Source organism: Symphalangus syndactylus, chromosome 8, assembly GCF_028878055.3.
Source record: "Symphalangus syndactylus isolate Jambi chromosome 8, NHGRI_mSymSyn1-v2.1_pri, whole genome shotgun sequence".
NCBI lineage: Eukaryota > Metazoa > Chordata > Mammalia > Primates > Hylobatidae > Symphalangus > Symphalangus syndactylus.
In genome coordinates this window covers 113,684,050-113,709,846 of record NC_072430.2, presented here as the reverse complement: position 1 = coordinate 113,709,846, position 25,797 = coordinate 113,684,050, and the positions used below count along the sequence as shown (strand labels likewise).

The 25,797-nt window shown below is 36.4% G+C and overlaps 1 protein-coding gene across 1 annotated transcript; it reads right to left on the bottom strand.

The window, feature by feature from the left end:
- Positions 1–232: 232 nt before the first annotated feature.
- On the bottom strand, positions 233–7,589 carry LOC129488810 (gamma-crystallin D-like). The gene is made up of 5 exons (XM_055291324.1): positions 7,571–7,589; positions 6,446–6,456; positions 5,062–5,169; positions 2,332–2,573; positions 233–506 (listed from the first exon to the last, which is right to left on the bottom strand). Exons 1-5 carry the CDS (start codon positions 7,587–7,589, stop codon positions 233–235), a joined length of 654 nt encoding a protein of 217 aa, XP_055147299.1.
- Positions 7,590–25,797: the final 18,208 nt, after the last annotated feature.

Below are 25,797 nucleotides of genomic sequence, written 5' to 3'. Positions count from 1 at the left end.
TATAACTAGTAAGTGGAGTTGGGCCCCGGCATTCTGGCCCCAGAGGCTGTGCTCTTAACAGCTGCCTCACACCCCTTTTCCACTGATACATGCAAGAAAATCCACGTGATTCCCAGCATGATTTTTGCTGAGCCCTTCCAAGGAGGCTGAAAGGAACAGAGGATACATTACTGCATGGAACACACAGGAAATATTAGTTTCCAGATGAGGCAAAGTATAGAGTACAAATATTTCAGTAGAGCTCCACAGTTCTCCTCAGGGAGCCCACTCTAGCATCCATGGCCCCCCAGTCAAGGTACCGCCTGTAGTCCCCCGGCCTCAGCAGGTACTGCCGCTCCCAGTAGTTGGGCAGCTCATAGAGGACCCAGGAGCCCTCCAGTACATTGAAGGAGTGGATCTCACTGAGGTGGAAGCGGTCGTGAAGAGAGGAGCAGTCCTCAGTGGTCTCCACCATCTGGCCCCTATAATCCTCTTGCTCATAGATCCTGAGCCTGTGGGAGCTGGCCCGGGGGTTCAGCAAACAGCAGATGAGGGAAAGTCAGAAAACCTGACCTCATTTCAGCAGGCACTCCTGGGGAATGGACTTTAAAAAAATCTTTGCTGTATCAAAGGTGACCAAACTAAAAGAAAGAGACTGCTAATACCAGGGGCGCTGTGTATAGTTGGGCAGGTTGTCCACTGTGAAATTCAAGAGGGTGTCATTACCCATTCATTTGGTATGAATGATGCTCCCTAGCGCTTTTGGTACAATCTACATGAACAGACACACTGGTTCTGCTCAGGACCACTTTCAGGTATTTTATGTATTTGTTTCATTCTCTCCTTTATAGATTTGTGGTGGTTTGGGGCTCTCCCTGTAGGACGTACAAAATAATCAGATTTTAAACAAAAAGATAAATGTGTCCCTGGCAACAGGTATTATTTTGAATCTCAATAACATTAGAAGCTAGAGCGAGAGGAGGTTGAATTGCTTTTACCCAAGCAAGGCACAGATTGGTGGCAATTCAGGAAGAGAGTCCAGCCTGGGCAATCCCTTCATCCGTGCCTTTCTGCTTTAAGCCCTGCTGCTCTAACGTGCTGAAAAGCAAGAGCCGTCACAAAGACTAGGTTTCAGTTCTCAGCTCCAACATGTGCTCCTGCAGATCAGTTTTAGGTAATAACCAAAAATGGAAGTTCAAGATCTTGAAAGAGGCCTGTACAGCATCAAAGAGTATAAAATCTTTAGAAAAATAGAAAGTTAGGCTGTTTCTCCTGAGCTATTCCTGCCTTTCTCTCTTGAGCTGTTCTTCCTTCATCTGCTTGTTTCTTTCCCTTGTCGCAATATGTTTCCTCTTCCACCACTAAAACCCTCTTTAGGAAAGATTCTCAAAAGCAATTCCTCTTGTGGTATGCACAACTGCTAATAAGGTATTTTACATTGGTCAGCATTCCGTGTTTGCAAAGGACTGACACGTTGCTTCATTTGTTCTTCACAACACCCTGGAACATGTGGAGCAACATTAATGCCTTTTCCCCTTTTACTAGAAAACTAAAGACTGGATCTTACAGTCTGTAATTAGAAGAGTTGGAACTTGAAATTAGAAATCTAAGTTTTGGGGCTCCAATGCCAGACTGGGTCCTTATCAAGCTATTAAACCCTGTGAGGGGATTTCAGACTTCACAAAAGTGGTTCATTTTCCCAGGACTCCGTCACAGTCAACTTAGGGAATCCCTAACTGTGAAATTCCAGGCTGCTGGGGCTTCATTTAGGTAACAGTGTGCTCTCCAGGAGCTATTGGAATCTCGTTGTTGGTTACTGGTTTGCCCAATCAGAAGGCAGGACTTGAGGGGCCCTTGATGTTCATAATGATAGTTAATACTCGGGGGTGGGGATTGGCCTGTGCCAGGTGCCATCCTTTCACCCTCATTGCAACCTTAGAAAGGAACTACTCTTATTAGTCCTAATTCATAGGTGAAGAGTACCGAGCTTAGGTACTCTTCAAGAAGTAGCCAAGTACCTAGTTTTGGACCACCTGAGAGCAAGGAATTCTGTTGCTCATTCATCACCTGTGGCATAGACGCTCTGAGCTAATGCCACACACAACTTATTCCCAGTAGAGGTGAATTTGACTTTAGCAAAATAAAATAAAGTGTCCAGTTAAAAGCACTGCATCACATACTTTTTCAGTGGGAGGAATACCTTACGGTTGTTAATAAAGGAAAAGATAATATAGTTAGAGCCAGAAAAAAGAAGGCTGCCATCCCATCCCATAGCCTGTCGTGTGAATCATTCATGTGGATCACTGATGCGACTCAAGGGCACGGAAGGGACCCGGCCGGACTGCACTCATGTGGGGGATGAGGCGGCAGGAGCGGACCGAGTCGCTGAGGCCCATCCACTGCTGGTGGTCGGCATAGTCGCCGCGGCGCAGGAAGTACTGGAGGCCCGAGTAGTTGGGCTGCTCATAGAGCATCCAGCAGCCGCTGTCCACGCGCACCGAGTTGCAGCGGCTCAAGTAGGGCTGCAGGTTGGGGTGGTCGCTGCTGCATTCGTAGTGGCGGCCCTGGAAGCCCCGGTCCTCGTAAAGGGTGATCTGCAAGGCAAGGCGAGGCAAGGCGAGGGCTCACAGGCCTGCCCCTGCCCTAGTCTCTGGCCCCCACCATGCAGGGAGCTACCGGGGGCGCGGACTGGGCTCATCTTTCCCATGGCTGGCTGGGCGCACTGCGGGGCTGAGCAGGTGGGGCGGTATTGTCGGGTGTTGTCATTGTTTGAAGATGAATTAAGGGATGATTGGTTTATTTTTAAAAATCATTGATGATTAATAGTTATTCATGATGCTTTTTAAATTTCAAGTTTACTTTTAATCTAATGTATATAGCTTTGTGTGGAACAGATCCCTTTTTAAGTAAAACTTTCCATAAGACTGAAAATAAATAGCATGTCTGTCTATATATACATTTGTATACATGCATATATGTACATATGTATGTATATATGTGCATGTATGTGTATATGTGTATGTATATATGTATATATGTACATATGTATATATAGACAGACATGCTATTTATTTTCAGTCTAATGGAAAGTTTTACTTAAAAAGGGATCTTTTTTTATATATGTATACATATAGACAGATATATATAAATATATCTATATCTGTATATAAATATATATAAATATATTATATATTAGTTATATATAATATATAATACATATATTAGTTAAGAAATCATGGATAAGATTTTTTTCTTTTTTTTGTATGAACAAAAGAAGATAAATAGCATAAAATACATTAGGCACAAATCTTAGGAATATTATTTTAAAATCTGGCACAAATCTTAGTAGGAATATTATTTTAAAATCTATATTTATCCTCTCCTCCCCAAAAGCTCTACTAAAGCACTTAAGCTTTTCCTCTAAGCTCTGGGGGTAGAGGGGTGGGACTCACAAATAGTCATAGAAAATAATGCAAAGTAAAATGAAGAATTCAACTGCTGTCAAATAAAGAATGCATTACTAAGTATGTTGATGAAGAAAATGAAATACTTGAGATCACCAGGGTCTCAAAAGTACTTTCTCCTAAAGGCTCATAGCATATTTACCCAAAGGGATTTGGAAAAACCTGCTTCTTCCAACTGCTTTATTATTTGAACCATTTGATCAATGTTGAAACTATTCCCAAGACAAAATTCAAGTAATAAATTTTCTAATAACTGGATTTCTTCCTGAAGTATGTTTTTAAGCCATTTTGAGGATAAAATATTTAAAGCCATTATCTTCCCACTCTAAGTTACATGAACTCTGTAACTGAGTTTGTCTCAGTAAAAGGCAGTTGCAATTTCCTAACACTGATCACAGAAAATTACCGAGGTTCTCAAAAGAGAACTAAAATCATAAAATTAAAAACATTGGTTTCTAAAAACACTGTAATAGAATATTTGTAATATAGTTAAATATTTGGTCTGTGAGTTTTTAAATATAATGTATAATATGCATTTGCATATAATTAACCTTATGATAATAATTCACAAAATTCTACTGGCATCCTTTTATACAAAATGAAGATGTTCAGTTTAGAGATCTCAGAGATTTTAGAGGCCATCTTTATCATAAATTTCTATTTGTCACCAAAGAAGGAAAAACAGGTATCAGATAGCAATTGCAAAAATAGACTGGCTTTATGTTTATTCTATTTTTAAAAACTGGAAATTAGGATACAAAAAACTATGTCAGACTTGCTGTTGCATTCCCAAATTACCATTTAAAGGATAAAGCAACTGTTTGCTCAGATGTAAATTACCTTCACTATATTTGCTCCTTAGAGAAATTTCTTTCAAACGCCTATCTTAGTAAGTGTTGAGATAATTAAACCACCTTTTCTTAGAAAGCAAGGATGTAAGATAGCTGCTTTGAATAAAATAATTGAATATTTCTTTCCACAGTCTTACTCTAGTTAATATCTAATTTCTAAAATTCTTCTCAAACACTGTCTTCTTCTTATTGTTCTTTTTAAAAACAGCTTTATTGAAGTATTATTGACATATACAAAGAAATGTACATATTTAATGAGAACTTGATGAGTTTGGACATACACAAACACCCATAATACCATCACTACAATCAAGGTAACAGACATATCTACTACTTCCCAAAGTTTCCTCATGCCCTTCCTTTATTATTTTGTTTTATTTTCATGTCAAGAACATTTAACACAATATCTTTACTTTTTTTTTCAATGCACAATACCATATTATTAACGACAGGCACTGTGTTGTACAGTGGATCCCAAAAACTTACTCATCTTGTGTAACGGAATCATTATATTGATTGAACAACTCCTCACTTCCTTCACCTCCAAGCCCCTGGAAACTGCTATTGTATTCTCTGTTTCTGTGAGTTTGACTATTAAACATACCTCATAAAAGTGGTTTCGTGAAGTATTTGTTCTGAAACTGGCTTATTTCACTTAATATAATGTTCTCCAGCTTCATGCATGTTGTCACCAATGGCAGGATTTTCTTTTCTTTCTTTCTTTTTTTTTTTTTTAGGCTGAATTATAGTCTGTTGTATGTATATACCACATTTTCTTCATCATTCATCTGTGGAATGACACAAATTGTTTCCATATCTTGGTTATTGTGAATAATGCTACAGTGAACTTGGGAGTGCATTTTCTTTTCAAGATCCTGATTTCAATTACTTGAGGTAAATACCTGTAAGAGAGATTGCTACATTATCTGGTAGTTCTATTTTTAATTTTGTGAGAAAACTCCATGCTATTTTTCATATCTACTGCACTGTTTCACATTCCCACCAACAGTGTATAAATAATTCCAAATTTTCCACATCCTTACCAACACTTATCTTGTATTTTTTTATAACTACCGTCCTAACAAATGTGAGCTGATATCTCATTATAGTTTTGATTTGCATTTCTCTGATAATTAGTGATGTTTAACAAGTTTTCATTTACCTGTTGATCATCTATATGCCTTCTGTAAAGAAGCATCTGTTCAAATCCTTTTCCCACTTTCTCCCTGTGTTATTTGAATGCCAGACATTGTGAATTTTACAGTTTGATGGGTGCAGGGTTTTTTTTTTTTTTTTCTTCAGTCATTCTAAATAGTGACTTACTTAATTTTGTTGCACAGTTATGTTACATGATTCAGTTAGATCAGTTAGAACCTTTAAATGTTCTTTTATGCTTTTGGAATACTATACCCAATGCTGTGTGTGTTTGAGCCCTCTTTGCTCTGGCTGGTGGGAACAGGAATGATAGCGATAGCTAACCCTGTGTGAGCTCTGGGAATCTTGTTAGCCCCATGTTACAAAGTTACTAAATAGACATCGGAAAGATTAATAGAAGGTGATGACAAAGAGAGTCACAGTAGGTCTAGATTATTAATGGGAACAGGGAGAGAATATAGCAAATGGAAGACATGCTCATGAGTGGATCACAATCATAGGCCAGATGCAATTGTGCTATTGCCATGTAAGCATCTCAGAGCACGAGTATAGTATCTAGCTGTCTCTCCCAGTTCTGACATTGACTAGCAGACAGTTTTGGAATAAACCTTCAGACCTGTTTCCTCTGGAGAATACATGTTGGACTCCTGCTAATTTACGAGCTTTACCTAAAGACTCTGCCTGAGTAACTTGGAGAAAGAAACTGCACAGAACCTATTGATGACTTATCTTATGGAGAGTCAGTAACAACTATCAGTTGATTTCCATTTTATAGATGATATTTGGCATTCTAGGTATTATTCAGATTACAGATTATTCTAGGTATTATTTCAGAGGAAAGTACTGCCAACAATTCAGATGAAGAATGTTGAACAGCAGAGCTTCTGCACTCAGCCAACTAGTAGATTTTCAAATATAAGATTAAATAAATTATTTTAAGCAAAAGGACAAAGACAAACTCCTCAGATTAGACTAAAAGGAATATTCATGGCTTACCTTCATATAAACTAGGGCATTGAAATTTAAAGAGATTATTTAAAATAAGAAGGAAATATAGATGAGGTCAAGTTCTCATCCTTGTCTTTCCTCCTTCACTTATGCATCTAGTTAATCCCTTCATGAGGAGATTTAAACCTTTTGTATGTAAGTTCATTCTGCCCTCTTTTAGCATCTCCTTGCTTTTAGATCTGTCTGCTCAGATTTAATTTGAGGTGAGTTTCTACATTATTATTCTGAGTTTAAGAGAACTAGAATTCTGAATCAACTGCTATTTCACCCAGAAGCAGTAGGTACAGTCAGTTTCCTGGAGGACTGTGATACCACAAGATGAATTGTTCATGTGTGACTACAGCAAAAGAGCTGGAAAATTCTTAACAAATTAATAGTAAATTAAGAACAAGTTCAAACCTGAGGCATTCTATTGCTTTGACTATTCCAGGGTGTTTCATTCATTGAGTAATTACAAAGGCAGATTACTGAACCAATTCATAAAATGAAGACTGGCCTTCCAGAAACTATATTCTCTTCTCACGGTATTTTAAAATGAGGTTTCTTTTATTAATATTCTTCACCTGTTTTACCCCAAAAGATAAGCAAGCAAAAAAGCCTTACATAGTATCAAAGGATATACTAGCTCAATGAAAAAAAAAATACATTAATGTCAAATATTTTGTTATGTGTAATTCCCTGTTACTGCAAATTATAAAGGCCCAAGAGACCTAACTATGTATTTCCAAACCAACAAAACAAACAAAAGCGGTGATCTAAGAGAAGACTGGAGATGTTAAAACTGTATTCTCAAGACTATATAGATTGACTGTGAAATTATTTTTCCAATACATAAATCTGGGACAACTAGAGATCAATGGTTTTCTAACATGTAGGAGAGGAGAGGATATACATTATTCAGTACTGTTTTCATAGAGTTTATAAAAGTTTTATACAGTGTTTTGATACCAAATTTTTGGTGTTTCTATTAAAGCATTTAGAGTATTCCAATAATCCTCTTTCTTTTTTGCATGGTGCTGGTGAACATCTGGTCCCATTATTTTCTTCTGTGTTTCCACATAGACTATAAAGCTTTCATTATACATTCTTTCAATCAATGTGTATTTATCTCACCAATTCTGTTCAGCGCCATTGCTCTTTCTGCTTGACCTGGAATATATTCCACTTTGTTTAGTGGACTTGTTACAAAACGCTAATGAAGTAACATTCCTGCCCAGCTCACCAGCAGTAGTGGAGAAAATAAAAATTGTTTATCTGCATTTCAATTTCATTCAACTCAGGTCAATTCAGTGGGCATATTTAAACACTTATCATGTGCTTATCATTATGTTAATATATAGCAGTCACACATCAAAGATACTTATCAGGTACAGTGCTTTGTATTATTTCATTTATTCTCACAAAACTTCACCATTTCTTTTCTCCGTTTTATAGGTGAGAAGACTAAGGCATCACTGTATCATATTGCTTTATGTAGTTATGAGAATCAGATGAGCAAATAATCTAGCAAATTGCTTACCTTGTAAGTTTTTAATAAATATTTTCTCCTACTATGTTTTTTACAGTTATCCAACTGAATGACCAGGTAGAAAATTCAGAGAAGTGTCATCCATGATTTTAGTAAATAATAAATATAGACACTACTGCCTGAAGAACATCAGGCAGAGGAGAGACAGAGGCTCCCATTATAAGTGGAGCTTGCTACACTAAGTGTCTTTACCCAGCAAACCCAGTGTTCTAGAGTATGATTTTCATTTGTTACTGTGGGAAATTGCAAGTGAATTGAGAATCTTCTGGTTGGAGACATTGCAAGTTCCTTTAGTGCCTCAATCTCATGCTCCTTTGGAAGATTGCACATACCCTGCTTTAGGGAGCTGATTTTTCCTTTTTTAAAAATTCTCTTGTGAAGAAGAATTCTCTACCTCCCTTAGCAAAATATTTGGTGTCTTGTTATACTTTAGGTCAGGAAACACTTCCTTGAAACTCAAACTCATCTCTTCTGTGTTTAGTAGAAAAGCAGCATGATAATATATGGAATTTCTTTACTAGAAGGGACTTTGGAAATCATTTGAATGAACATTCTGATTTTGCAGATGAGGTAAAACAATTGTGTCAGAATCCAGATTAGAACTTAGTTTCCTTTATTTTTAGTTCAACATTCTTTCTACTCTGCCATTCTGTCTCCTTATGGCTAAACAGAGTCCACTTCCATTCACTGCATGAAAGGTGGCACATTTGTATGTCTGCCATAGAAGTTTCAACAAGTTCCCATAATACTCAATATTACTACCACTCCACAATGTTATTATTTTTTAGAAATCATAGGTAAGTGAACATCACTGACATTGGTTTGCATACATTTACAAAAATAAAAATGGCTTCTTAAAAGGAGCCCATTCGTAGCTTGATTAAGTCAGTCCATTAATCCCATAGATGTTCAGCTCCACACAAGAGACCACATGAAACTTCATGATTATCTCAGGAATTTTATTATTGATATTTATGATGCAGAAAATAACTATTAAATCTTCAGTTGGTGCCCCAGAACCAAAAAAAAGTTCATTGCAAGAGGAAAATAAACACAGCCTTATTGAGTATTATTAAAAAGAGGTGAAAGTCTCTCAGGCACAAGAAAAAGACTTGGTGGAATTGATCAGTAACACGGAGAGATCAGAGGGCAAATGATCCACACTTGAATAGGCATGGAGAGCAAAATTCCAAAGGAGAAGAGAAATTTGAGAAATAGAAAAAATTTAAAGAATATCTGGACAAGCCAATACTAGCTATACATCTGGATGAGGAGTAAATCACAGATTTCCATGTCTTCTTTATAAAGTTTTTGTTTTCCAAATGAATCCATGTTAAATTTATAATTTTTAAAAACCTTGACCATATGCACACATGTGGTTTTGTCAGTTTTTTGTTGGATGAGAAATAAACAGAGATAGGAATTCTCTCTAAAGATAATGTTCAGAACAAAAAACACACAATTAACTTATTAAATTGAAAAAAGAGTTTCTACAAAGCTGGCTGGAAATAGGGCTATCCCTGTGAGGTACAGAAAAGGAGCATATGGATAGTGCTTAACACTAACTTAAATTACTTCCAAGCCACCATTTTCATTTAATTAATTGTTATTTTATTCAGGTCCCAGTAGGTATTTTCCAACTTTTTACTGCAGTGAACAGTTCTACAATGAGTATCCTTGTGAGCAGAGCCTTCCTTCCAGGATGTTAATACTACTTCTACCATCTGCATTCCTGACCTGAAAAGTTCAGCTTATTTCTATCTTACTTTTCTTGCCTTAGACAGGTCTTTGGTTTGAGAATGTCACTTTGACATTTCCCAGGCTTTAGAGTTTCCCCAGTAAAATCTTAAGGAGAGCAGCAGGAACATTGCTAATGGGATTTAAAGCATGAGAAAAACAATTACAAATTTCCACTCCCTGAGGTGAACGCTTTGCATTTTAGGATGGGCTCTTTAAAAAGTATTCAATTAGGGAAAGAGGAAGTCAGATTGTCCCTGTTTGCAGATGACATGACTGTATATTTAGAAAACCCCATCATCTCAGCCCCAAATCTCCTTAAGCTGATAAGCAACTTTAGCAAAGTCTCAGGATACAAAATCAATGTGCAAAAATCACAAGCATTCTTATACCCCAATAACAGACAAACAGAGAGCCAAATCATAAGTGAACTCCCATTCACAATTGCTTCAAAGAGAACAAAATAGGAATCCAACTTACAAGGGATGTGAAGGACCTCTTCAAGGAGAACTACAAACCACTGCTCAACGAAATAAAAGAGGACACAAACAAATGGAAGAACATTCCATGCTCATGGATAGGAAGAATCAATATCGTGAAAATGGCCATACTGCCCAAGGTAATTTATAGATTCAATGTCACCCCCATCAAGCTACCAATGACTTTCTTCACAGAATTGGAAAAAACAACTTTAAAGTACATATGGAACCAAAAAAGAGCCCACATTGCCAAGACAATCCTAAGCCAAAAGAACAAAGCTGGAGGCATCACGCTACCTGACTTCAAACTATACTACAAAGCTACAGTAACCAAAACAGCATGGTACTGGTACCAAAACAGAGATATAGATCAATAGAACAGATAGAGCCCCTGGAAATAACACCACACATCTACAACCACCTGATCTTTGACAAACCTGACAAAAACAAGCAATGGGGAAAGGATTCCCTATTTAATAAATAGTGCTGGGAAAACTGGCTAGCCATATGTAGAAAGCTGAAACTGGATCCCTTCCTTACATCTTATACAAAAATTAATTCAAGATGGATTAAAGACTTACATTTTAGACCTAAAACCATAAAAACCCTAGAAGAAAACCTGGGTAATACCATTCAGGACATAGGCATGGGCAAGGACTTCATGTCTAAAACACCAAAAGCAGTGGCAACAAAAGCCAAAATTGACAAATGGAATCTAATTAAACTAAAGAGCTTCTGCACAGCAAAAGAAACTACCATCAGAGTGAACAGGCAACCTACAGAATGGGAGAAAATTTTTGCAATCTACTCATCTGACAAAAGGCTAATATCCAGAATCTACAAAGAACGCAAACAAATTTACAAGAAAAAAAAAACCTCATCGAAAAGTGGGCAAAGTGTATGAACAGATACTTCTCAAAAGAAGACATTTATGCAGCCAAAAGACACATGAAAGAATGCTTATCATCACTGGCTATCAGAGAAATGCAAATCAAAACCACAATGAGATACCATCTCACACCAGTTAGAATGGCAATCATTAAAAAGTCAGGAAACAGCAGGTGCTGGAGAGGATGTGGAGAAATAGGAACACTTTTACATTGTTGGTGGGACTGTAAACTAGTTCAACCATTGTGGAAGACAGTGTGGCAATTCCTCAGGGATCTAGAACTAGAAATACCATTTGACCCAGCCATCCGATTACTGGATATATACCCAAAGGACTATAAATCATGCTGCTATAAAGACACATGCACATGTATGTTTGTTGCGGCACTATTCACAATAGCAAAGACTTGGAACCAACCCAAATGTCCACCAATGATAGACTGGATTAAGAAAATGTGGCACATATCCACCATAGAATACTATGCAGCCATAAAAAAGGATGAGTTCATGTCCTTTGTAGGGACATGGATGAAGCTGGAAACCATCATTCTCAGCAACCTATCACAAGGACAAAAAACCAAACACTGCATGTTCTCACTCATAGGTGGGAATTGAACAATGAGAACACTTGGACACAGGAAGGGGAACATCACACACCGAGGCCTGTCGTGGGGTGGGGGAATGGGGGAGGGATAGGAGATATACCTAATGTAAATGATGAGTTAATGGATGCAGCACACCAACATGGCACATGTATACACATGTAACAAACCTGCACGTTGTGCACATGTACCCTAGAACTTCAAGTATAATAATAAAAAAAAAGTGATAGAAATCCAAAAAAAAAATGTGTGTGAAGAAGACAACAACAACAAAAAAAAAAAAAAAAAGAAAGAAAGAAAGTAGTACCATTGCATGTGTTCGTTTAGGAGATTATTGAGATTTTTGAGTGTGGCATTCTACAAATGTTGGATTGGGGTTCGATTCACTTCTTATATGGAAAGGCAGGATCAAACCTTTCATTAAGAGTCTGTTAACAGGTTTATAAACCTGACTGGGTAATTCCATTAGGTATATAATACCAAATAATATTAGTATAATATATCACAGCATAATGGAAAAGCTGGAAATAGGACTTGACTGGACTCCTTTGAGGATGATAAATGCATCACTAGTCCTGTAGTCTACTTGTCACTCGTTTACTTTCCTAGAAACAGCAACTCATGTGATACCAAAAAATCCACCAGAGAAAAAAGAATGGGGAGAACCCAGAGGGCACAAGGGGTAGACCCTCCTAGCTATTTTCAACACCGACATCAGGGCCGAGAGATAATGTAAGACACTGAAAAAGAGTCTGCTTTGAAGCAAAACCCATTCTTTTATACTTAGTCCATGTGTCTCTCCTTTAGTCTGTGACATCAGGTACTTGTTATTGAGAAATAGAATACTATTTGTTGATGTTTGAAAGGAAGTTTGTGTAAACCGAAAAAAAAAATTGTCGTATTTATTTCCATGTGTAAACTTGGTGAAATAATAGTTCACAACTACTGAAAAACCTACAGTATGCCAGGCCCTGTGCTAAGCCTCTTATAGGGACTTCCTGTATTAATACTCTCAGCAAGCTTATGTCGCAAGTGCTTTATTGCTCCCCATTTTACAGCTGAGAAAAGGAGGCACAGTCATATTAAATAACTTGCTCCAGATCACACAGCTAGCAAGCCATAGAATACAAATAAAACGGGGGATTACAACTGTAACCCAAGGTTTTAGCTTGTTCACCACAGTAGCAAGTGAATACTTTACTCATGAATAAATAGCTCAGTCTATTAGTTTAAAAATTCTATAAAACACTACCTATAGCGTACAAAGTAAAAATATTTTGCATTGATGTGTTTTAACTATACAGTGATAAAGATAAAATATTTTCTGCTTTTAATAAAACAGACACTTCTAGAATTAAAGGTATCATCATAAAGCCTTTGAGTACTGCAGTTTCATAAACCGTAAAATAGATTATAACAGGGTGTCAAAGAATTGTTAACAAAATAGATTATAGATAGGATGCATTTGAACACAAGTAATACAAAGCTGAATATAACTGGTGTAAATGATAAGGACGTTCATATTTAGATAAATACATGGCAGTCTAGAAAAAGGGTACCCGCTGGGTGCAGTGGCTCACGCTTGTAATCCCAGCACTTTGGGAGGCCGAGGCGGGCGGATCACGAGGTCAGGAGATCGAGACCACGGTGAAACCCGGTCTCTACTAAAAATACAAAAAATTAGCCTGGCGTAGTGGCGAGCGCCTGTAGTCCCAGCTACTCGGAGAGGCTGAGGCAGGAGAATGGCGTGAACCCGGGAGGCGGAGCTTGTAGTGAGCCGAGATTGCGCCACTGCACTCCAGCCTGGGTGACAGAGCGAGACTCCATCTCAAAAAAAAAAAAAAAAAGAAAAAAAAGAAAAAGGGTACCCTTAGGAAAATGCCACGCTCTGATTGGCATTAGCCTAGGCTTTGAGACATGGGAGAATGAAAGTACTATGGAATTGGTCTAGAGATGAGAATTACTTTCTTTTAAGTCATGTGAGCTTTATTAAAGACAGGTAGATACCTGAGCCCCATCATTGCTTTGTTAAGAAAGAGGGAGGTTGAATAGCTGCTGCCTTATGTCCATTCCATGTGATTATAACCATTACAAGTCAAAAGAGGTAACAACCATGCATGGATGTTTTAGAAAGCCTAGGTAAATTTTAATTTAACTCTTTCTTGAGCCATTTCTTGTTGATAGTTCAATTAGTATATGAAATAATATCATTTTAAAAGCATACTTTTACATTTAAATCTTTTAAATGTCAACCTCCCATACTATGACAGTTACTTAATGTTCAGTTGCCTTTTCCATCCAGAATTGCTTTTTATTTATTTGGTTCATGTGAAAACATTGTACAAGTTATAACCTATATTTATTAAATGGAAAGTACGAAAGTAGAAATTATGAATTTTTTTCTCCAAAGTTATTTATCCTTGTCAAGCTTTATTGAAAATCCAATAAGAATTAAGAATAGGATAAAATAAAGTTACCTAAAAGACACACGGACCAAATACTATGAAGGTAAACCTTCGGATCTCCTAAAGCTGTACAAAATATTTCTGATTATGGTGCAGGAGAGATGAAATCAATTTAAATATATTATATTTTACTCTTGATTTAGTTGTTTTTCTTGAAAAACTAAGAAAATATTATCCATGAAAATTTCAAAAATTATTTTTGCAAACTGTGAAAAGCACATCATAAGCAGCTGAAGAAGCTAATTCTGTTTTGCTAAATTTGACCAGATAGATTAGACCTTCCAGTTATTTTGGCCACCTAAAAATGGTAACCTTCCTAAGATATAGGTGGCCTAGCAGCAGAATTATAAGGAGGAGAGGTCTTAGGTAGGTAGTCTAGTACTTTAGGATTGTATGGATCATCTAGGTTAGGGTCAGGTTTAGGCAACTGCCTTCTTTTGTAAATGAAGTACTGTGAATAAGTTTTTGTGAATACAGTTTTGCAACCACTTTCATTTCTTTACATGTTATCTGTGACTGCTTTCACCTTACAGCAGTAGCGTTGTATGACGGTCACAGCGTGACTGTAAGGTTAGAAGATAAGGAAGAATCATAAGACACAAATAAAAGAAAAAATATCTATGTTCATGGGTTGGAACAATTAATATTGTCAAAATATCCACACTACCTAAAGCAATCAGTAGATTCAATGCAATGCCTATCAAAATTCCAATGACATATTTCACAGAAACAGAAAAAAAAATCCAAAATTTATATGGAGCCACAAAAGACCCAGAATAGCAAAACAAATCTTGAGCAAAAAGAACAAAGCCAAAGGCATCACACTACTTATTTTGAAAATCAACTACAAAGCTATAGTAATCAAAACAGCATGATACAGACATAGAAACAGACACATAGACAAATAGGACACTATAGAGAGGCCAGAAATAAATCTACACATTTATAGCCAATTGATTTTTGACGAAGATGCCAAGAATACAAAATAGAAAAAGGATAGTCTCTTTAATAAATGGTTCGGGGGAAAATGGAATATTCACTGTAGAGGAAAGATATTAGACCCTCATCTTATGCCATATACAAAAATAAACTAAAAATGTATTAAAGACCTGAAACATGAAACTATTAGAAGAGAAAAAGTAGTAGAGAAAAAGCTCTGTGACATTGGTCTGAGCAATGATTTTTTGAATATAACCCCAGAAGAACAGGCAACAAAAGCAAAAACAAGTAAGTAGGATTATATCAAACTAAAAATTTTCTGCACAGCAAAAAAATAATAACAGAATGAAGAGACAACCTACAGAATAAGAAAAGAAATATTTTTTGAAGCACACATCTGGTAAGGGTTTAATATTCAAAATATACCAGGAACTCATATAATTTAACAGCAAAGAAACAATCTGACTTTAAAAATGGGTAAAGGACCTGAACAGACATTTTTCAGAAGAAAATATACAAATGACCAACAGGCATATGAAAAAATGCTCAACATCACTCATCATCAGAGAAATGCAAATTAAAACCGTAATAACATAACACCTTACACCTGTTAGAATGGTTCCTAGAAAAAAGATGAAAGATGAGAAGTGTTGAGTAGGATGTGGAGAAAGGAAATGTATGGATGGAATACTGTTGATGGAAATGTAAATTGATACAATTATTATGGAAAACAGTAAGGAGATTCCTTGAAACCTTAAAAACCTACCATATGATCCAGTAATCCCACCTCTAATAATATATCCAAAGAATATGAAATCAGTATGTTGAGGAGATATCTGAACTCCCATGTTGATGGTAGCATTATTCACAATGTCCAAAATACAGAATCAGTCTAAGTGCTGGATAGAGAAAATGTGGTATATATCCACAATAGAGTACTATTCAACCATAAAAAGGAGGAAATCCTATCATTTATGACAAAATGGATAAACTTGGATGACGTTATGTTGAGTGAAATAAACCCAGCACAGAAAGACAAATATCACATGATCTCACTTTTATGTGACATTTTAAAAAGTCAAATTCATAGTAACAGAGTAGAATGGTGGTTAGCAGAGGCTGGAGGATGGGAGGGGGGAAGGAGTACATGTTGGTAAAAGGATACAAAATTTTAGTTAGATGGTGGGAATAAATTTTAAAGATCTATTGTACATCATGATGACTACAGTTAATAATGTATTGTATATTGAAAATTGCTAAGATAGTAGATTTGAAGTGTTCTCATCAAACACAAAAAATAATGAGTATATGAGGTAATGGGTATGTAGATTACCTTGATTTAGCTATTCCACAATGTATAATCAGTAAATTGTCTTGAATGAATACATTTCTAATTTCTCCTTCTCATAGTTCTTTTCTTCAAAATTTTCATTTTTAACTTCCAGTTTGCCGTATGATGCCACCTAAACCTGAACCTCTCCACACACCCTCCAATGTATACAAATTGGAAAAGACAGAACATGAAACAATCCACATACTATACCTTAGCCAGCCTAGGAGAGGAAGTATGCAATTTACTTCAAATTGCCTATAAGCAGTGAATTGAATATTCAGATCCTGTAGACCTAGTTCCAGATCTCATACCTGAATAGAAAGTCATCAGAAAATGTGATGAGTGTTTGGAAAAGAGGAATTGGGTGTGGGAAGCCTAAGGGAAAGGGGTAATGATGAAACACAGATGTAATAAACTCCTCAAATAGAACAAGTCACATCCCCAGAGGGAAAATGCAGAAGAAAGGTTGGTATGTCTGAGCGATGACTGTGGGAGAAGCCAGAGCATGAAAGTTCATGAGGTATGGAACCTGAGGCAGTAGTCTTGCTTCTGGGAGAAAAGAGGGTGACTAGGACATTGAAGGAAGAGAATCTCTTGGAGAGCCTATAGTGAAGGTAAAGAAAAACATAAGATGAAAAAATTGAGGATCCTTAAGAAATGGAACACAATTGTAAAACTGCAAATAAATACCTAAACTCTTCCCTACCCACCTCACAACTAAAACAGCATGCAAAAGACATGGCTCCTGACCAAGAATCTAGCCTTTCAAAACATAGTTAGCTTTTAGATACAACTGTTCTGAGCTTGTTGGGGTTGGGGAGATAACAGAAAATGAAAATAGCATCATATAAAATATTATAATAAGAGAACAGATAATGATAATCAAAACGTTTTAGCAGATAAAAATATTTTAAACTATATACACACAAGTGAAGAACACTGAACATACTGCTCAAATTTAAATGAAGTACCAACAAGTAAGAATTTGCAGATGTAAAAAAAATTGAATCAAAAATCTTTCAACTTAGAACACAAATAAACCAAATTTCCATTTTGTTAATGTAATCTTACTCAGCTTTTAGGAGTTGGGAAACAAGGGTCCTTGAGCCACACCGGCATGCAGTCCCCTGTACGGCCATGCGGTCTAAGGAAGGTTTGAGAAATATTATACCCACTGACATTTCAGCCCAGTGACTGGCAACCTCTGTCAATGTCTTCAATTCTGACTTCCAAACATTTCTGAGTTCTCTTAGTCGAACACTATGCAGAGTCCATTTCCACATAAAATTTTCACTGGTATTACATTTATCTTAGGTATGTGATACATATCTTCATTTTCTAAATAAGTGATGGGTTTTATTACAGAAAAGGATTTTGATTAAATGTGCTTTCTTTACTTCCATTATTAGTTGCAGAACCGCAAGATCTGTCTCTCCCCTAAAAAGCTTTTTGATTTATTGTATATGGGTCCATTTAAACTGAGATGTCTCTTCTTTCGATTCATAATAAACATGTTTTTAAAGTGCTATTGATGAGTATTAATTATGTTTTCCTACACCATACTAATGTAGGTTATATTATGAGATCTGTGCCTAAAAATTTTATGCACTATTGTCTCGAAGTACATACATTTCTAAGAACAAAGGTTTTGCCCTTATCTACTTAGTTTTTTTATATTTCTAGTAACTACTTTTTACTCATTAGTTCTCTTCTGAAGAATGTAATTACATTATGCTTATTTCTAAGGAGTAGACAGAAATAACACTAATCTCATGTTGAGGAAAATCTGAGACATCTTTTAAAGCCAAAACTGTAAATGTGTTTTAATTAGAGCCCACTAAATTTTTATTAAATTTCATGAATTTAAAAGGCTGCAGACCTTCAAGTAAGATTTGGTGTGATTCTACAACAACTTCTTCACCCAGGAAAATTTCTTGACACCTGAAATCCTTCCATCACCACCTAAGTCAATGGAAGAAGACAGAACAGCTTCAGAACCAACCATACATGTTAGATTCAAAATATATTAAGCACAATCCTCAAGTGTGGGGAATATTTTTAAAAAATGTCCTGTTAAAAACAACAAGAAAAATATTTTTCTACTAATAATTGGTCACTAATCAAGTTTCCTATATTGAGAAAAATGATTTTTAGGAATAAAACTAACAAATCAAATATTGAAACAGCACAGTCTGCACAAATTCAGCAAGGATTTTGGCAGGTGGTTCTTTGCTTTGCTACTTGCGGCGGGAACAGGATTAATTGAATGGAAAAATATTTCAAATATTTTCAGTAACCTGTATTTCCAATTTCCTCTCTAAACGCTACACAACCATGTGGCTTTCATGGATAATTATGTAACATGTTGCATTTCCTCCACATACTTTTAAAAAATGTTTAGTGCTTCTCCAAATTATAAGTAAATTTAATATGTATATTAATTTGTTGAGCTCTTATTTGATATTCAAATGAACAGCATTTGAGACTTAATATTTTCTAGATGAAAGAGATCTCAAAGATAATCTAATCCAGCCCCAGCACTTAATGGAGGACAAACCCAAAACGGTGATGTGATTTTCCAATGTCTCAACATTAGTGTGTGACAGAATTGGGACTGCTGATCACTATTTATCCATTCCCTCTTTGGTGCGGTTTGTAACACATCCTGTGGACTCAGGCATGGATGCTGCCATTCTGAAGATCACTATATGCTTAAGAGAAGAAAACCTAGAGAGTCCACTCTGTAGATACATTTGTGTAGATAGTGCCAAGCCCTACACAATTTTGTGTTAATTTCTCCAGTGGAGTATTGCCAGGGACCTATTCCTCTTTCCCCTCATTCCTGAAAAATATTAGAAGTAGGTTGTTATCATAAAGTAATTTCAGAGGCACAATCCTCAAACAAATGCATCTTAAATACCAAATATGTAAACTTTACACGAATCCTGTGGCTATCATGAGAATGTGCCTTGCAGACCATCAACTACTAGAAGAGTCATTGTTCAAAGGCTAGCTGCTACACTCTATAATCATTAAATTTTGCAAAAGCTGTGATTTGCAACTGATGGCTGAATGAAGCAGGGATACTCAGGCAGACCCATTCATGGGAGAAAAAGCACTCCTTTGATGACTGAGTTTGGCTTGAGGACTTTAGATGATCTTAGACTACATGACAGTGTCAGGGGCTGCATGCTAGCATAGAGTGCTTCCACTCATTATCCTCTCCCTGTTTCCTTCAGTCTGGGTCAGACTTGCTTCACAGTGTGAGAGCTCTCTCAGTACATTTTTTGCTTCCTTGCCATCTTCTCTCTTACAGGACTTTCCTCTAATAAAATCTTTCATATTTAATTCTCCAGGCTAGAGAGCTAAAGAATCAATTCCTGTCTTGCAACCATTTAACCCCATTGCTATTGTTTAGCATCTTTTTTCTTCCTCTTCTTTCTACATTTTGCCTCTTTTGACCAGATAGCAACTTCCACTCCACTGGGCATACCAATGGTTTTTATGTCCACACCTAACATACCTCTGAGCTATATCACTAGATTTCAATTTTGCTACACAAATCTCTGTTCCTACTGGAGCCTTGGTAGACTTTCCACCTGCCATTAAAATAGAATTAGAAGACTGTTCATGGAAGATGAAAGAAGTATTTGGGGGGCTATTCCAAACTAGCAGCTACCTTCAGCCATAATTTGGAAAAAGCAACCACATTTGTTAAGTAAGAGCCCATCTTCATAGGTAAGATCTATCTTCATAGACGTTTTGGATTTAAAATTATAAAAATCTTAAAATCCATATAATATTAACAGAGTACAGCATAAGGAACCCCAAAGCACTAAAAATATATGAATATAAAAATCTATTATTGTCTAAATTACAGGAACATGAATGAGTCTCTGAAAGTAGGAAAGAAATGTGTTATTATTAGTATCAGCTTGGTGACTCTGTAGAGATGGGAACCTGACTAGTCAACAGGGAAGTAAAACCACTGAAGCCCAAAAGAAAAGAGAAGTGAGAGGTAAGTGGCCAAGCAGTTAATACTGAGTGTCAACTTGATTGGATTGAAGGATGCAAAGTATTGATCCTGGGTGTGTCTGTGAGGGTGTTACCAAAGGAGAGTAACATTTGAGTCAGAGGGCTGGGGAAGGCAGACCCACCCTTAATCTGGGTTAGCACCATGTAATCAGCTACCAGTAGATATGAAGCAGACAGGAAAACGTGGAAAGGTTGGACTGGCTTAGCATCCCAGCCTACATCCTTCTACTGTGCTGGATGCTTCCTGCCCTCAAATATCAGACTCCAAGTTCTTTAGTTTGGGGACTTGGACTGGCTCTATTTGCTCCTCGGCTTGAAGATGGCCTATTGTGGGATTTTGTGATCTTGAGTCAATATTTAATAAACTCATATATATACATATATATATCTCTACATATATATACATATATATCTACATATACACACACATACATATATATATATATATATATATAGTATCCTATTAGTTCCATCCTTCTAGAGAATCCTGACTAATACATATAGTTCCATCCTTCTAGAGAATTCTGACTAATACATATAACAAACACAGTGGGAAAATAATGGTGTTCACATGGAATAGTAAGTTATTACTTAAAAAAAGAAAAAATAAAATGTTTGCCTGTGAGATTGAGGAAGGTGTATACTGTTAATAGGCTGCTATCAAAACATGAGGGCCGGGCGCGGTGGCTCACGCTTGTAATCCCAGCACTTTGGGAGGCCGAGGCGGGCGGATCATGAGGTCAGGAGATCGAGACCACGGTGAAACCCTGTCTCTACTAAAAATACAAAAAATTAGCCAGGCGTGGTGGCGGGCGCCTGTAGTCCCAGCTACTTGGAGAGGCTGAGGCAGGAGAATGGCGTGAACCCAGGAGGCGGAGCTTGCAGTGAGCCGAGATCGCGCCACTGCACTCCAGCCTGGGCGACAGAGCGAGACTCCGTCTCAAAAAAAAAAAAAAAAAAAAAAAAAAAATGAGGAAAAATTGCTTTCTTTTTTTTTTTTAGCTACCAACTATTTGTATTTTTATTCTATTTTGTTTTATTTTGTTTTTATTTTTCCATAAGTTATTGGGATACAGGTGGTATTTGGTTACATGAGTAAGTTCTTTAGTGGTGATTTGTGAGATTTTGGTGCACCCATCACTTGAGCAGTATACGCTGCACCATATTTATAGTCTTTTATCCACAACCATCTGTGTCCTTCTGCTTACCAAACCTAGGGGATTTGTCTTTGTGTTATTCCTTTTAACTCCTTAGTTTGTCCATTTTCTGTTACTATAACAGAGTCCAGCATTATGCTCTTGGACTTCCCAGCCTCCAGAACCATGAGCCAAATAAATGCCTGTCTTTATAAAGGTAATTTAGAAATTACTTATTAAGTTGTATAATTTATAAATTACTTGTAAAAGTTATTTATAAAGAACAGAGGCTTATTTGGCTCATGGTTTTGGAGCTGGGAAGTCCAAGAGCATAGTGTTGGTATCTGGTGAGGACCATCCATGGAGGAAGACCAGAGGTGGAAGCAAGCTCATGAGACAGAGAGAGAAATGGGGTGAAACCTATCCTATCATCAGGAGCCCACTCCCACAATAACAACATTAATTCATTCATGAGGCAAGAGACCTCATGACTTAGTCATCTTTTAAGGGTCCACCTGTTAGTACTGTTACAATAACAATTAAATGTCAATATGAGTTTAGGAATGGACATTCAAACCATAGCAAGTCCCCAGCAGTGTTTGACACTATGTCCTCCTCATCACTCTCGATCCTTCATTCAGTGTTCTCATCATAAACTATCTTCTTTTGCTTTTTCTTCCTTTCCTTCTGATTTTAGCTTTTCTGTTTCCTTTGCCACTCCCTCACTGTTGATATTTCCAAATTCCCTTATCTTTGCTCTGGGCATTTTTCTCTATACTTTCACTTTTTCTGCATGTTGTCCTGAGCAGATCTACCCCAAATCTACATATCCACATGATGTAACTAAATCAATTTAAAAAAACTATATCAGAATCTTTGAGTAAGACTTGGACATCATATATTTTAAAAGCTACCTAAGTGATTTTAATGTACAGACAGGATTGAGTAACCCTGACAAAGGTCTATATATTGAGATTATAAATAAATCTTATTATTAAGAAAAAAAGTCAGTACACAATTTATAGTGTAATAATCTATTACAACCAGCAGTACAGCATAGGGATAAAGAGCTTCTGGGGGAGGGATGGCTCCTGTTTCTAATGGTCCTTCCAAGTTACAAGACACAGCATTTGTTATTTTAGTTCAGTAAATGGATTATCTTGCCAGCCAATGAAAAGTTTCTCTCTTGTATACCATGTTCCCAATGATAGGGAAAATTGTCTCTTTACTTGATTTCCACAGGCATAGACTCTTAGAATGCATGTATACGTATGCTTTCCTGAAAATTAAGAGTGATAGACATGGTTTACAGTGCCAATAAAAACAATTATAAAGACAATGTTAGATATAAATGTCATAAAATATCCTTCAGCCCATCTTTGCATCTCCCTTCCTTTAGCTTCATCAAAATATGATCCTTCCCACTCTATTTGACTGGGCAATTCAGCACTGAAACCTCTTCTTAGCTACAAGCCTACCTTTGCAAATGGTAGCCTATTTGCAAATGACTCTACCATACCCTGTACCCAGGTTTCCATCCTTTAATAGAACAACAAACCTGGAAGATGCTTAGTGATTCTTCCACCAGTGTCTATAGAAAACAGGCTTACCTCATTCACTAATGCAAAACATGTGATGTGCTTGAGATTATAAAAGGATACATGGCTGAGCACAGTGGCTTACCTGTAATCCCAGCACTTTGGCAGGCCTAGGCCAGGGGATCACTTGAGGCCAGGAGTTCCAGACCAGCATGGACAACATGTTGAAACCCCATCTCTACTAAAAATAGAAAAATTAGCTGGGCATGGTGGCAGGCGCCTGTAATCCCAGCTACCAGGCAGGCTGAGGCAGGATAATCTCTTGAACCCGGGAGGCAGAGGTTGCAGTGAGCCAAGATTGCACCACTGCACTCCAGCTTGGGCAACAGACTAAGACTCCATCTCAAAATAGTAATAATAATAATAAAATAAAATAAAGGAGTCAAAATGAAATTTAGCTTAAAATACCAACTTTTCTCTGGGTTCCACATATGTTGTTATATGTGAGTGTAGAATATGTTAACAATGTTTACCTCTAGGTTGGGGAGTATGGATTTTTATGATTTATTACATTTTTATATGTATTTATGGATATTTTATTAAAAATACATATTAATTTTAGAGCCAGAAAAAAAAAACATAAGTGTGAAAAACCCTGATGTCCTGTTTTTTTTTACCTGCTGCCCTTCAGTTATCTATTTTCCAATTATGGCATTATATTTCCAGTAAGCTTATCAGAATCCATAAATAACTCCTGACTTCTCAAATCAGCTCTCCTTTCGTATTCAACTTATTTCTTACTTTCATCTTCTTTTATCCATGCATCCATCCTTCCACCCATTCAATAGAGACTTATTGAACTTCATTACAATAGCACTGGACTTGGTGCTGTGTAATCAGTCTATGAAATCTTAATATTTTTCTTCTTTTTAAGTGTCTACCTACAATAAGAAACAAAAGAAGGATCATGACATAGTAAAAAGTACATAAGCTTTGGACTAAGAAATATGACTAAAATAATTTTACTACTACTTAATATGTTATTGCATTTAACTACAAAAAACACTATAAGGCAGTTTTTGTTTTTTGTTTGTAAGAGATTTGAAAATGTTTAAAGCTTTCTGAAAGCTGGAGGGAATATATTCTCAATGAAAGAGTTTCCAGAAGGTTGCTAATAAAAAAGTTAGGTGTTACAAACAAAAAGCATTTTTGTGTTTTATAAAAAGTAAAATTCTAAAGAAAACTAATAGAAGTTTATTTGTAGTTCTATTAGCATATCATTGATATATACTTAGCCATTCTATATTTTGTATTTGATGTTTAACATTTTGTATACATATTTTCCTGTATCAATGTACTCCAAAGTAATTTTATTAAACATTTGTACATTTAATCATGATAATTCCCCATAATTTCCATCTCGATTGAGCTTGTGTGCTCTGTAACCAGTCTGTGTTCAAATCCCAGCTTCTATGCTTTCTAGCCATGGAACCTGGGACAGTTTACTTAACTTATCTGCAAGATGAAAATAATCATTTTTAACTCAAAAAGTGGTTGATTATAAGGATTAAATGAGGTAAAATACATTTAATGCTTGGAAAACCTAGTCCATAGTAAAAGTTAAAAGAGTTTTGTTATTTAAAGATAATAATAGCATATATTATTATAACTAATAATAATATATAATATGATATAATGTATATTATTGTATTAGTCTTTTTGTTGCATTCAATGTTCTCATATCAGCTGATGGCACAGTTTTATGCCAATTGTTTTTTCAATGATGGCTCTCCTGTTTCTATGCTTCTTCTGACTTTGTTGTTGAGAAACCCTGCCAAACTACAGAAAACTCCCAACTCCAGTTGCTTCCTTAAATGGCAGCAGAATGGAAAGATAAGGTTAAGTCAAAAGAGATTTGGATTCAAATTTCGGCTCTGTTGATTACCAGCTTTATGTCCTTGAATAAGTTCCCTATCTTCTTAAGTGTCTCAGTTTCCTCACATACAAAATAGGGCTAATAATGCCTACTGCGAGGATTGCTGGAGTCTGGATGTGGCAGGTATTCAATACATGAGAGTTAGAATGGGCTATTTTTGCCCAAACCTTCTGGTGCTTTGTTTGTCCTCTAAAATAGGCTCCCTTTCCCAGGTCCCCAACTGGGCTCATTTCATCTGGGATTCACATATTCATCTTCCCTAATATGTCTTCTTAAATTCAAAAGTAAATGATTGTTCTAAACTCCCTGATTTCTATCCATTCCAGATCCACGTGATCTCGCATCTAAGAAAGTCTTTCTAAAACATCCTTTCATTTTATCAGTACACTATTCATTAAGAAAACAACTCTGTTGCCTAGATACAGAAAAAAAGATTTTGAACTGTTTGTCTACTATAACATTTCACAAAAATGACTAGACAGATTTTCAGAAAATTTGGAAGGTGTATTGGGAATGATCTGATTTAAAATTTGTACATGTGGTTATACCCCAAATTCAGTCAGGACATTTTAAGACAGCCAATTTTAGGACATCTATCACTGAGGACAGAGTGTCCTAAAAATAGGAGGATATACTTGGCGTGATATGACTGAACTACTGAAATTGGGGAACAGTTAAATATCATTCAGAATTTACATTCTGTTGAGTGAAACCAAATCCAACC